Below are 14,375 nucleotides of genomic sequence, written 5' to 3' on the forward strand. Positions count from 1 at the left end.
AACTGCAGAGAAAGATATGAAGACATGATTGCCCATCGCAGTTACACACACAACTTAATTATTGCCAAAGCGTAAAATTTATTTTGCCCATCTGGCGTAAGAAATCAGTTGGACCTAACAAAATACATAACCAATTGGCCTAAGGCTAATTAAAATTTTATGTTACGTTTTCCGTATTTTTTGTGAGGTGAAATAAATGCTCAGGGGGTGGGGATACTCTAGAAAGTTTTTTAGGGAGGTCTCCGTCCCGATGTCCAATCCCTTGCCCTTCAATTTTGTATGCCATTTTGCCAGAAAAGTTCTCCCTTTCGTATACCTTTTATTGAAAAAAAGGCACTCCTTTCACATACCTACTTTAGAACACAGCATACTTTTCTAAAACCTTCGAATGAAGTTAATGAACAATATAATGGGGGAACATCAGGCATTACCGGATGAGATGTCAACCAAAAGAAAACAAGTATTACTTGTTCAGTTCATGTTCTGGCGGGAGTCAATATACTCTGATTTCCCTACAGTTTCATATACCTCAATTTGAAAAATCCCTACCCTTTTATATATCTGAAGCCTGAGAGAGGCACCCCTCTCCCCGTATAGGCCATTATAGGGGGATATCGAATGGTCTTTGCGAGCATGCGAGCAGTGCGTTTATTTTTGCGAGCACGAGCAGTGATCAATTTTGTCATGCAAGCAGCGAGCACTTTAGAAATAACAGAGGGCGAGTACGAGCACTTCGTACATTTTCCGTTAGCTGGAATCTCTCTTTTAGTAATTAAAACGTTTTTTTGCGCCAAGTAATCTGGCTGACAACTCCAAACCAGGACAACAGGCGCAAAGCCAGGGAACATGTTATAATAAGATCTTATCGCGGTTCAACCAATCCAAGGTATTCCCATAGCCTGCCGTATTCCGGAAATACAGCAACAGTTTATTTCTACTACTGTAAACAACTAAAAGAATTTACAAGATTATAATTATAAATATATAAATAAACAGTACAGTACATACAGTAGTGGGACACCCAAAATAACTAAAAAGCTAAACTAGTTGGGTGACCGTAATTATAATAATTAAAAATGTAAGAGTCAGGAAAGAGGCACAACAAATACATTGGTACACATAAGTATCACAAACTTGGTACAAGATTAAATATACACATCTCGCGGTTTTCCCAGCAGCTTACAGCCAATTATGCATTGTTTGATATGCTGTTTGATGCAAAATTACTTCACTTAGCTTCACGTGAGTCAGTTGGTGGACGCTAAAGGAGATCTGAAGCTTTCTAAGGCCCTGTTTACAAGCAAGTAGGTTCCCTGTCAAGAGGGTTAAAGATAGCCCGCCTTTACAAGCAAAATGTTGCAGGTAGGGAACCCTACTACCTGGGACTGAACTTTGGCCGGTCAGTTTCAATAATACGTCAGCAAAACGAGGAAGCGTTTTTCCAGCAACTTTCATGGCGCGTGCATGTTTCTCAAATGTTTCCCAGTTTGCCAAACCGGAAACATTGTTTCCAGTGTCAATTTTTGTTTCCATGATGCAAATTATGCCTCCGCTACACAGCAGAGAATTTTAACAAAAATCCGAGCATGCAAGCAGTTGCAAAAATTTTGCGAGCACGAGCAGGCGAGCACTCATCTAATTTTTGCGAGCAATTCGAGCAAAGACCAAATTTTGCGAGCACTTTCAAATTGAATTGGACCATTCGATACCCCTGTTATAGGGAGTACCCCCCGGAATAAATGTCTTAACCTATCTTACTTCTTTTACTTTTCTTTTTCAGCTCACCAAGTTCACTAAAATGAATGTTTGGGCGTACTTTTTCTATTGGTCAGGAAGTTATCCCACGGGACCTGATGATGCCTCCTGCAGAAGCCCCAGCCAGAAAAGAGCTTACGATCCCACAGAGCATTGCAATTAGAAAAGAAAAGAAATATAGATAAATTCAAAGTGAAATGAGGATTTACAGGAATAAAATGAAGAAATATTGGCTACAGACGTCTTGTTTTTTACACTCTATTATCATGTTCTTGACCTCTTGCGAGGCTGGTGCGTTCTAAGATGGCGGATCCAAGATGGCGTAAGTTGAGGGTTATTTCTATTGAAAAATGAGAGTTACTTAACGCAGAATGTCCAGAGAAAAAAATCTCCCTCACCTCACGGCGAGGTATGAATCTACTCTTGGATCTGAGGGTTAACATTGTAGGACATGTCATCACGTCGAAAAATCATACATACAAATTTACATCTAAGTTACAAAGTACTTTCCAGTTCCGCTTTTTCGTCACTGAGAGTGTCATAACATGGTGCGTAACTATAGTTTCCGTCAGCCATATCCAAATAAGGACAATTGTGTAACATCATACGTTCCAGTTGTTCCCGGATGTCAGTGAATGAAGGCCTCCCAGCGGGATTTTCTTTCCAGCACTGCCGCGTCAATTCATACCTGAGAAAATGAGTGCTAGTAGTCAGTCATCATTTCATGAAGAGAACGGGGCTACAAAATAAGGAGGCTTACATTTCATCTGAGCAAATCTGTGGTTTTTCCATTCTGTATCCAGATTTCAGAGCCCCCAAAAGTTCATGATTACTTATGGTAGGATATGGCGTCCCACCTAGATACAAAGAAAGAAGGAGATTAAAGAAAAAGATCAGTTTGTGAGGCGTTTTTAGGCTCGATTTCCACGCGTCTCTTGAGTCCGGTCTACTAGCGCGGGCTTCTTTCCTGAACAGTGGCTGGTTATCAAGACTATTGTGTTTCAAGCGGTATTTTTATAGTGGTCAAATAAAGCTCAAAAGCCACGCCATTTTGGTCTCCTTTGGGGGTCTAATTCCAATTTTCCGACAAGCATCCCTGACCTTTTCATATAGCAGTCACACCCGGAAGGGGTGGGGGTGGGTTGAGCAGCGAGAGCATGTTATTTATTAGGGCACTGTTAGTCTTCTCCCAGCTGGGATTTTTAACCATGTTGTGGTTAACCAGGCCTGACCCTAGCTAGCTTATAATCTCACATCAATGTACTTGTTATAGTTTATCTTAAAGTTTTACATCCATAGCCATACAAGCAGTCTCGATTACCAGCCGCTGTTCGGGAAAGAAGACCGCGCTCCAAGACACGAGAGAGCGGCGGAAATCGAGCCTACGATACAACGAGCTATTTAGCCATTTTGCCATACATAACCTTCTGACTTCCCTGCAAAGTGGAGTGTAACATCGAACTACACCTGAGGTCGAGGTTTTTAAAATTCTCTAGTTTTTTATTAATTTTCAGGTAGTTTCTTAGCAATCGATCGCAACATTTGGGCGCAACATGTTGCGCGCGCTTGGCCACCCTGTTGTGACGTGTTGTGACATGTTAGGTATTGTTGACTCAAATTTGACCACTATGAAACTTGAGCCAACCACACCCAAAAAGTCGCAACACGTCACAACAGGGTAACCAAACGGGTGCAACGTGTTGCGCCCAACAATGTTGCGATATGTTGCACCTATAATGTTTAGCTTTGTCTTTAAAACATTCTAGACTGCATTTTGTATTATTCATAGTTTAGTGTAGATATCTTAGTCTTCTCAGTGTTGTATCTTGTATTAGTCTGTGTCCCCTTATTAGTATGGGTTTCTCCCTGAGGCTACATGGTTTGACACTTCAATAAAGTTTTATTATTATTATTATTATTATTATTATAAGTCCTTGAAGTCTTGCCGCTTTTAACAATAATAATAATAATAATAATAATAATAATAATAATAATAATAATAATGATATTATTATTATTATTATTATTATTATTGTTATTATTATCATTGAAATCTTGCGATCGTTTGGCCGGGGCTTAAGCAGAACTGTTTGGATCAGTTTACCAATGTTCTACCTGGTTGCAGTTCAGACTATAATAACTTCATTTATACACTACCTAGCATGCATATTACTTATTTCACAGGGTCAAAAGTGGAGTTGCTACGCACCGATTGTTAAAATCTCCCAAAGTACGATGCCGTACGCCCACCTGTTGGTATCAATAACATAGATATTTGTAAATACCTCGAAGGCGAAAAGAAAAGAAAAACCATCGACCAAACTTAGCAACTTGCCTAACTTGGAAACGTGCCTGCTGTAAGGTCATGTCCACACTACGCTGGAGAAATTTGAAAACGCAACTTCTACGTTTTGGCTTACCGTACACACTAATCCGTCACGAAAACGGAGCTTTTCGAAATTGCTTCACAAACCGGAGGAATTTAAAAACGTCGGGTTTGCGTTTTAGGGTGGACAGAAAACATCACGAATACGGAGCTTTTAGAAAACGATTACGTCACGATTATCACGTGATTTCCCTGTCCGAGTTTTCCTCAACCACAAATTCAAAATGGCCGATGATTGTTGCGCTTTTAAATTCCTTCGGCGAATTGTGGATGGAATACATTTTGTGCGTTTTCAGATTGAAACTTCCGTTTTCAAATTTCTCTGGCGTAGTGAAGACGGGGCTTAAATTAGCACTCCCCAAACAGCGCTTCTAAAACCGCTGATTATGAACCTCGCCGACTCCCCTCACATGATATTTTTTAACTTACACGTCGCTCTCTGCCGTGAACACTTGATCATGAATGGCTTCCGGTGACATCCATTTGACTGGCAGTTTTCTCGTCTGTGTAGAATGGTACACTTTCCCAGCGTACACGTTACGCGATAATCCAAAGTCGGCTACCTTCACTAGCTTGCCTTCACAAACGAGAACATTTCTCGCCGCCAGGTCACGATGGACGAATCCTTTACACGACAAAAATTCCTGTGTAAAATAAGAAAGGGAAAGTTTGGTTACTGCAAAAGCGGTTGTTAATTTAAAGTGACTTTCTTAGCAGACAGAAACAACGATCTCTTAACAAAGCCGTCAAAATATCAGGGTGTGTGTTTTTGGGTAGACTCTGACCAGGATCAATCACCTGATCAATGATCGAGGGTCATTCGAATCAGGATCACGGATAACGGATCACGAATCACGGATCACGGATCATGGTGCATCAAAGGAGACGATAAAACCTTGCATGGAGTGGATTCACCGATTCTTTTAAGTGATCTTGGATTAATTATTGATCAGTGATCCTGATCCTGGTCATTTCAAAGAACCACAGCCCTAACACAGTAAATTTTAAACATTGTGGCCAATCTCCACATTATAAAGAAGATCTGAACGGGCTGAGATAGGTCAAAACTTTAACAGGTTGTTGAGAAATGACGTGCTTTTTTGTTGCTGATAGCTAAGATCTGCAAAATTCACTGATGGCTGAGAAAAAGGCCGAACGTTCTGAAAGTTTAACTGCTAACTGAGATTCCATTACCCTCATCAGAGCAATATTTTAACCTAAACAAAATCGTACCATTCCCTTCGCTATCTGCCATGCGAACGTCATTAGGTCAGCGGGTCTGAGGGTATCATCTTCATGTAAATTGTCCGCACTATTTTGGATGTCACTGGTACACTGAAAATCAATCAATCAATCAATCAGTCAATCAATCAATCGAAACTAACACAAAAAAACTGCAGAATATCAATGTGATATTTTTTCAGCACTTTTTCATTCAAAGTTTGCAGGAGAACTGCGGTGCAAACCTGTGGAGCCTAATTAATCATTAGACATATGTACAAAAGCCTCCATTTTGTCCTTGGACGCTATTTGTTCCTCGAAGCTAACCGTTTTCTTCGAGCTTCGCTCTCGGAAGACTGTTCGCTTTTCAGAACAGATAAACTATATTTTCATGATAAACAATACTGAATATAACAGGACCTATAGCAACATTCAAAATAAATTATGAAAATTTACTGTTATTTACAAAGGGTGCAGGTGCGACCATCGAACAGAAATCCACCTGTAGAGGTTTTGCACCGCAGCCATGTTGCGTGGCGGGAACAATAGATTCTTTTTCTTATGGGAAAAAATGTTCTTTCTAATGCAAAACAGCCAAAACTTCAGAACTTCGCTGGCTGCCTCAGTCTCTCTCTTCTTTGAGGCACAAAGGGCGCAAAGAGAATAAACATAGTAAAACGAAAACAATTACATCAAGTAAGCTCTCTTCATCTAAGACTCCTATGTTTTGATATCTTGAGTGTTCGGGCGCTGTTTCTCCCGTTGCTTCAAAAGCTTGCTTGATCTAAAAAAATGAAAACACCAAAGTAGAAGAAAGCTCTATAGTGTGTGAGGCGTTGTGCTCGGCAGAAGTCTTTACTCTCACAATGTCTCTCTTCACCTAAAATATTAATTCAAATTATATGAACGAGGGCAGCCTGACAAAAACCTTTTAGCGGGGGGAGGGGTAACCTGCGATGGGCGACAATCTAGGGGGGGTGGCTAAAATTTCTGCTCTCTCAAATCGCAGAAGGCTAGGTTAGCAGAAGAAGCTTCAGTATGGTTGAGTAAGGTCCTTAGCTTTTGTTTTAAAGTCGTTATTTCATGGTTTTCTATGCTATACGGGCGAGACGTTTTCTTGAAATTCACATCTATAAAATTTTGGTTTATAAAGAGCGTGGGAAAACGATATTTTTATGAAATCTTGACACTATTTTAATAGAAAAATGTAAGTTAATAACGGGAGATGATAGCCCAAAACAATTCGTTGTAGAGAGATGTTCGTTAGTTGAGGTTGGACTTTAAGGGAGCAGGGTTGGCGCGGACCAATGTGTCCCGGGTTCCATTCCCGGACCCGGCGTCATTTGTTGGGTTGAGTTTGTTGTTGGTTCTTTTCCTTTATCCGAGAGGTTTTTCTCCGGGTTCTCCGGTTTTCCCCTTTCCTCAAAAACCAACATTGCTAAATTCCAATTCGATCTGGATTATTGCCAGGCACTTTATCTTGAGCCTCTGGCTCGGGTGATCGCGCAAGTACTCCCTGTGTTTGACATTAAATTTGCATTTACATTTTACTGTAGTGAATTAAATTGATAAAAACTTTTGTTTTGTAGGCCGGCCGGTTTTTTTAGAACTTACTGACCGAATTATAAGGGAGGTAAGATTTTCAATTATCTCACGTCACCTGATCTCTTCTTTTCCTGAGGTAGTGAAGTAAATCCCCATTCTTTGCAAACTCCAGTACAAGGAACATGGGATTTGTCATAGTACAGCAGGCCAATAAATTCAATATGTTCCGGTGATACCCGATTTGTTTCATGAGCTGTATTTCCTCTAGGAAATCTTGCATTTGTTCTTCTACGGCACCATCTAGTAGAACAAAAACAAAAGGCATTTTTCACTACAAGGTTTAAACATAACACCTCAGAAATACATGGGCGAGCTTCAATTATAAATGAAACGTCAATCACGATCACAATTCCTTGCCTATTTAATGAGATTACCAAAATGGTTCACTCAAAATATATCACTCTTTGCGACTTTTCATTTTGCCTTTGTCAAGACTTTGAATGGTCGTTTTAAGAATAGGTTATAAAACGCTGACATAACCAAATCATACTTTGCAACATTTTCACAGCAACGGTCAGGACCATCTTCATTTGCTGCTGCTCCTTATCAGTCTTACTCTGGGAAGATTTCCTTCCTTTTCCAACCTGTATGGGTTGTTTTAAAAGCCTGCCACTGTATACTTTCCCAAAAGCTCCTTCTCCAATAATCTTATCCAGGGAAATGTCATCAAAAAGCACTTCAAACGGATCAAAGAGTTCTGGATTGGATCTGAATAGGGAATCGAAAATATTTCTTTTGCTTTTCTTGTTAATTAATATTTATTGTTATTCCTTTTTGTGGTCTAGACCACAACCTTTTAAACATTGTTTATTGTGTTTATTGTGTTTCTTGTGTTGCAAAAAGTTCATACGTCACACAAGTTACCCACAAGTTACCTAAGTTCACATTTTTTCGTAAATGAACCACACGCAGTATTTACTGAAGCCAACCAAGAGTATTCTTTATACTGACCTACTCTTTTTACGATATCTAAAAGCAAACCAAAATATTCCACTAAAACATAGCAAAGCCAAAAGCGAGCTGCCCACAATCTTCGCAACCAGTGGCAAAGAGGTTTCCCCAGTGCTCTCAGCATGATGAGTTACATTCTTGAGAAGATTACTTCCTGTAGAGCCTGAATACACTGAAAGGACGAAATGCGACAACACCATGCAGAAAATGAATTTGTTTCTTTGACAAAAATATTTTACCTCATTTTGTTTACCTTTTAAATTTGAATCAGTTAATTCTAAACTTGTTGTTATCATTATTATTACTATTTCAATGCCGCTTGTGACTTACTTTAGAAGCAGTTATCTCACAAATGTATTCAATAATGCTATGAATGTACCTTAGCAGTAAACAACATGAATATTACAAAGTCTTATGACTATATGTGAAACCTCTACATGACTACATGTTCTACCTCTTTGGTGTCCGCGTAAAAGAGGTTTGAATCTATACTTAAGATTCAGAGCCACCTTCAAATGATAATCTAACTCAGCTCCGAAGTGAAAAGCAAGGCTGGACATACTTGAGCATCAACATAAGCTGGAATCATTTTAACGAAAAATTTTACAAATAAAGGCATCTATCTACCTTTACATTTCTGCCAATTGCACCTTTTTGTGGCGATATTTGCCCCATGGCAATCCTTTCCGTTCCATTTTGGCGCTGGATTCGAACACATGCGAGCACGTGTCCTGTGTCCTCCTCCACACGTCACGCTGCATGGTTGCCATGACGACCAATGGCTCCAACTGCCATTCACTGATGATTAGAAGAAACAATCTAAGACATGAAACCTTTAAAAAGTGTATAAACTGTTGACTTTAAAAATTGTTCGGCTTATGCTCTAAAACGACGTTTAAGATTGCGTTGCTAACCTTCAACAAAGCGGTAAACGAATATCGTCCATCTATCTCCCACGCTATAATTCCATAAACAATTGTCGGAAAGCCCGTGTATGTTGTATGTCTTGTCACCGGTCGCCCCACTCCAGCACTCGTGGCGATATTCCACGCCAAAATACCAGAAGCCGTACTCATACACTTTAGCAGCACACGCCTGAATTATGGCTGCGAGTGAAGTGGCCAATTCTGAATAGTTGATTGGGTACTTACGGACTAATATGGGTAGTGCGCGTGGATTTTTGGCATCTCGGAAACAACCGACTGGTTCATACGGATGCAACCCCGTGCTATCTGTGTAGAAAAGGCGAGATCATCATTTAATAGAGAAGTCAAGAGATAAATTAGCAACCTGCATAGATTGTGGTTCTTGCTGCGCATTGCATGAGAAGTTCTCAAATCTGCAGCTTGCATTTATCTGGCGGTATTCATTATCGCTCGTTTACCGCTTCGCTAGTATATATATATTTTTTATTTTTTGCGGGAGAATGGCTGCCCAGGCAAAGATGTTGTCATCGGGCCGTATCGGTACAGTCATAAAACACAGTTGTTTATTGGCTTTACTATAATAGTACAGAGCCCTGCGCAAAATTAATTTGATGAATATCTGTCACATTAAGGCAAGGAGGGTTGCCACTGATTTATGAACTCTGCGAGAGTTCCTTTACAACAAATGAATAAACACGATAAATGACTTCATTAGCTAAGGACTAGAACTTTTAATATTCTGGCCCTGGCATGTTGAAGTAGTCAGTATGGGAAAGGCCATAAAATATTAGCTCTTAACCGTTTGAAGGTAGTACATGTAATCGACACCATTGTGTGTAGTCTTTGAAACCATGGTGACGTTAACAGCACTAGCTTTGCGTTGAAGCCAACATTACTTCGTGAAAGATTTATCGATTAGATTTCGTTTGGATACTCCTTGATATTTAGCCTGTAAAAAAGGGCGAGGTTTTGTCATAGAAGATAAACAGATCCCAGTCAGAGATATTTTTCAATACGTGAAAATGTTTTCATGGACAGTGTTTCTGAATGAGCGATGGAATAAAGATACAGAACTGACTCAAAAAAAGCGTTTGATAGGAACTTTTCTCTGGCCAAAATTTGAACATCATTGTTGCTTACAAGATGGTATCTTATGGTTATACGTACTTGACTGTGAGATGCCTTCATTCGGCCAAGCTTGTAGCATTATGATTCCGATGAACATCAATCCGCAATGAAAAATTGCCTTGATAATGATTCCTCGCTCGAAATGTTCTCGGGAAAGAATCCTCATTGCGATGGCTCTGAGGAGAAAAATAAAACATGCAGTCGTCACAATAATAGTTACAGCAAACCTAAGACAAAGCTCCTGTAATTCGCTGTCTAATTAATAGGTAATATTGGGTTAGTTTCCGACGACGCGCTTTCCATCTAACTTTAAGGCAGAAATATAAGAAAGAAAAAAAAAATATAGTTCCTATCTAAAAACCATTTGGAACTATATGATAAAATCTTTCTTTATTTTTACGCACGACACACGACGCACGGCGTGGCCACCCAGCACCCGCACCATTTAGCCTCATCCTGACATAGAAGATGTTGGACTGAAGATGACCGATATTAAATCTTTCGCAGAGGCTCTAAAGATCTCCTGGATTAAAAAAATCATGACACGTTAATCGCCAGGCAGACTGGAAAAGGCTCTCTCTTGTTTTTCGATCGCCTTTAATGGGACGATGTTTCGTTACTAAACAAAAAAAAATCATTGGAAAATACTTTCTGAAGAAATGTTTTTAAATCATTAGCGCGAATCTGTAGAAGCCAGCGACTTCTTGTTACAGCCATTGTGGAATAATGTTTCACAAAAGATAGAAAGAATAAGATAAAAAACAAATCTTGTTTTATGTGTCGTGGTATATAAAATAATTAGCATTACGTCAATGGCCTCTTAGATAAATCCGGTTTTTCCGTGTTATCAGCCCAATTGATGAATGACTGTAATTTTAAAGTGTACGTTCTTACAAGCTTATGGTATTATGCGCTCACAAATCCTGGAAATCAGAGATTAGAGAGTTTGGTTAACGGATAATTGTGGTCAAATCTCAAGATATACAGAGGGACTATTTAAAATAAAAAGGATGACCAGTTTCACTTATGATACCTTGCAAAGATCAGTTTCCGTAGGGCCCACTAAGGTGCAGCGTGAATGGAACAAACATCTTCCGGCCGTATCCTTCAGAGATTGGACTGACTATTACAGTAATCCTTTCTCATGTACAAGTGCTAGTAAGCTTAGGAGCTTTCAATATAAGATATTCCATAGACTATAGGTACTAATCTACTGTCAATGAAAATGGGTATTAAGGATTGTGATGAGTGTTGTCTTTTGTGACAACAAACCTGAAACCACAGAGCACCTGTTTTGGTATTGTGACCGGATTTTCCTTTTCTGGAGCGCTCCAAGAATTGAATTTGAGAGTTGACAGTAATTGAAGCAGAGCTTTCTCTTGGATCTGTTCTCTTGGCTATACAAACTGTACGCCCTTTAAAAATACGATTAACTCTATTATTTTATTAGTCACGGTTTTCATATATTAATGTGAAATGGCTTTAGGATTAGGATTTAGGGTTACGCTACGTAATCTCGATTTTGCTGGCATACAAAGCTACCTTAAGTCTCACTACAAAATTGAAACAATTGCATGCAACTTTTCTCATCATCATTAAATCATAAGCAAATGAAAACTGATGCAACAAAACATGATAAATTTGGCGATAGTTCAGGTAATGCATGTAATGTAGGGACGTTAATGTAGTATAGTAGAATGTCTTAAATGTTCACTGTAAGTAATAGGTTTGCAATTTACTTTTTGTGGTATACTGTATAACTGATGTATCCCATAGCTAGGTGTTAGTAATAAAGTTGTAATAAAGGCGAAAACAGAATAAGTAACCAAAAAATAAAAAGGCAAAACTGCAAGCAAAATATTACCGGCTGACCTGGTAGTAGAATATTTGCTGTTTTTTCTCCAGATTTTTTTTTTCGATGGTTGCGACAGGTGGAGATGATCGATCACAACAAGTCAGCCAACCTTATTTCTCACAGACAGAAAAAAATTCTGTAAACACCCATTAAGTTCTTGCGCCTCCTATTTTCTTTAGTAAAACGAGCAATGTTGTGTTCAGAAGCTAGAATAAAATCTCGCCGAAGCCGCCATTTCATTCAGAAAACTGGAAAGCAATTGCTCATTGTTGAAGTTGACGTCAGCTGAAATATAATGTGCAACACGATTGGTTTAAGCCATTTATAAAGAGACATTTGATTGGACCATTCAAACTGTGAAGTTCAATGCAGCGAAATGATATCATTTGTGATATCATTGATATCACCTATGATATCATTGGTATCACTTCACAGCCATCTTACTTGACTGAAGATGCTAAGATCGCACGAAAGCAAGGCCTATTCATTCCTTCAAACCGAGGAGCACTGGGAACTAGACGCCATCTTTGTTTTGCAGAGTAAGTTTGATTTAACACAGACCTTAAGCGGAGGATTTCACAACACAAATGTTAAACCCTTTATTTTATCCGTATTGAACCATAGTATTTAACAATTATTGGACGTCAGTTCGTGATTGTCTCGTAGATCAATTAATTGATCTACTTGCCACCGACAACTTACGATACCTTGCGGTAACCGAGTTCAATAACTCTTTTATCATCCGATCGCCATGTTAGTTTTCATATTTAAATCACTCCCTGACAGCTCAGGAAAGCAATCTGCCATTTTTCACCAGAGAGCGCGCTTTTTTAAATTACGCATGAGCAGAATATTATTTACAGCTAAGCGCGTTTAGACGGTACTACGCATGAACAGACCATTATTTGTAGGTAGTTTTCGTTGTGGGTTTTCGACCAATGAAAAGGAAGAGAGAAAAAAACATCGAATGATAAATATATGTTATTTACCGGTCTTGGTCGGTCCGTATTGGGAAACACTGTTCCCTCGGTCTTGAATAGGGTAATTATTGTTTACAATATTTGCCTCATTAGCATAAGCAATTCAGTGTCAGAGGGAGCTACCAATAAATTAGTTCTGCATATTGAAAGGTCATAATACGATTAGCTCTGCCAATGAATATGAGCCTGATGTATTGAGTACTTTTTGTGCATACGGGTTTAAAAACTCAAAATGTTACAAAGAATGTTTGAGCTCATTAACGCTTTTGCCACCCAGAAATTTTGCAGTTTTTGAAAGACAATTTCCCCTTGAATATTCCACCCGAAGAGCTAAAAATTTCACCATGTTTTAAGTTTCACTAGCTCTTTAGCTGCCTGGAGTCAATTCATATCTAACATGTTTCCTTCTGTACGCAAAGCTGTATGCAAATGACCAAAAATGTAAACAATGACGTCAGCATGAATCCCACTACATGGCCCGAGGCCGCTGGTTGAGGGCCCTATCCAAGACTTCTTACACAGTAAGACCAAGGGCACATGGTTATTCCCAACACGAACCGACCAAGGCCGCCAATTTTTCTGTACGGTATTGCTTTAAAAGCAACGTTTGTGAAGAATTTTGATTAAAGCCGTTGACTTCAAATCTGGCATACGCATGAGTTTGAGATTTCGGGCCCAAAAAGCGCTAGTGTTTGCAAAATATATGACTCTGTGTTGAACGTTTACATTTTATATTGTTTTACGGTGTAACAAAAAGCTTGAAAAGCTGCCAAAGTTGGAAATTTAGGAGCAATCCGGCGAATCAGATTCAAAGAGAGAATCAAGATGAGATTCAAGAAGAGAAGAATATCAAAAAACATAATATCGAAGTGCTGATGAATAAAGATAAAGTGAAATATTTTCAATGGGGTACTCATCTTATCGAGGTGGTTTTTAATATTTTCCGTCGCCCATATGAAACGCCCTACTTTACAAAAAAATGATTCATCTATACTATACTTTTATTTTGTGAAATTTTGCTCTACAATTCGAGGAATAACTTTGCCAAAACGTTTTGAAAATGGTTGATACATACTTTGCGAAATGGGCCTTTGTAATTTGGGAAATCCTATTTCAATTGAATCTGCGAAATTATTTGCCACTTTAGAAATGGTACTTTAAGTTACCTTAAAATTGTATGGCAACTTGCCAAATCGAGTTTCAAAAGATAGCAACTCAGTATACTTTGCGAAATCTTACCTTGTATGTTGGCACTGGGAAATATTACTTCAAGATACTTTGCGAACCTTGCGAAATGGTATATTTCACGTTACTTGGCGAAATGTCACTTGATGCTCTGTGAAATATTGCTTACTGAAGCTGGAACTTCAATGACATACCATTCAGGTGTTCATTGTTTTTGCACCTGTTGGTTTCTCAGGCTGTGACATTTTCAGGCATATTCCCTAAAGCACGTTGTCTTACGTCTGAAATTGAAAAGGTACCGCGAAGGCCGTATTTGAAAAAAATCGCCATGAACGTAATTGGATCTAATGCGGAATCCTTGGTTGTAATATGTCCCATGAACG

At 39.0% G+C, this 14,375-nt stretch overlaps 2 protein-coding genes across 2 annotated transcripts in view; one reads left to right on the plus strand and one right to left on the minus strand.

The window, feature by feature from the left end:
* LOC110055061 (uncharacterized) overlaps nucleotides 1-1,991 on the plus strand; it is a 40,067-nt gene extending 38,076 nt beyond the window's left edge. The window contains exon 19 of the mRNA XM_089287939.1: nucleotides 1,781-1,991. Coding sequence (XP_089144065.1) covers nucleotides 1,781-1,918 — 138 coding nt within the window. The 3' untranslated portion in view covers nucleotides 1,919-1,991. The remainder of the gene's footprint in view (nucleotides 1-1,780) is intronic.
* LOC110055075 (fibroblast growth factor receptor 1-like) lies at nucleotides 59-14,356 on the minus strand. The gene is made up of 13 exons (XM_089287938.1): nucleotides 14,047-14,356; nucleotides 10,012-10,148; nucleotides 8,833-9,150; nucleotides 8,546-8,716; nucleotides 7,919-8,090; nucleotides 7,458-7,675; nucleotides 7,023-7,207; nucleotides 6,054-6,146; nucleotides 5,375-5,476; nucleotides 4,571-4,785; nucleotides 3,965-4,005; nucleotides 2,516-2,612; nucleotides 59-2,443 (listed from the first exon to the last, which is right to left on the minus strand). The coding sequence occupies exons 2-13, from the start codon at nucleotides 10,136-10,138 to the stop codon at nucleotides 2,251-2,253; spliced, it is 1,932 nt and encodes a 643-aa protein (XP_089144064.1). The 5' UTR covers nucleotides 10,139-10,148; nucleotides 14,047-14,356; the 3' UTR covers nucleotides 59-2,250.
* Between the last annotated feature and the right edge of the window lie 19 nt (nucleotides 14,357-14,375).

The sequence above is a fragment of the Orbicella faveolata genome, unplaced genomic scaffold, assembly GCF_042242905.1.
Source record: "Orbicella faveolata isolate gen_17 unplaced genomic scaffold, um_ofav_v1 contig_15, whole genome shotgun sequence".
Taxonomy (NCBI): Eukaryota; Metazoa; Cnidaria; class Anthozoa; order Scleractinia; family Merulinidae; genus Orbicella; species Orbicella faveolata.

Bases quoted from the DNA above. Each gene is read 5' to 3' on its own strand.
- LOC110055075 (XM_089287938.1), bottom strand. From the start codon at position 10,138: ATGAGGATTCTTTCCCGAGAACATTTCGAGCGAGGAATCATTATCAAG. The intron at 9,151-10,011 runs GTACGTATAACC...TTTTCTACACAG, and splicing joins TGAAGGCATCTCACAGTCAA to ATAGCACGGGGTTGCATCCG. The intron at 2,613-3,964 runs GTGCGTAGCAAC...CTTTGTATCTAG, and splicing joins TTGGGAGATTTTAACAATCG to GTGGGACGCCATATCCTACC.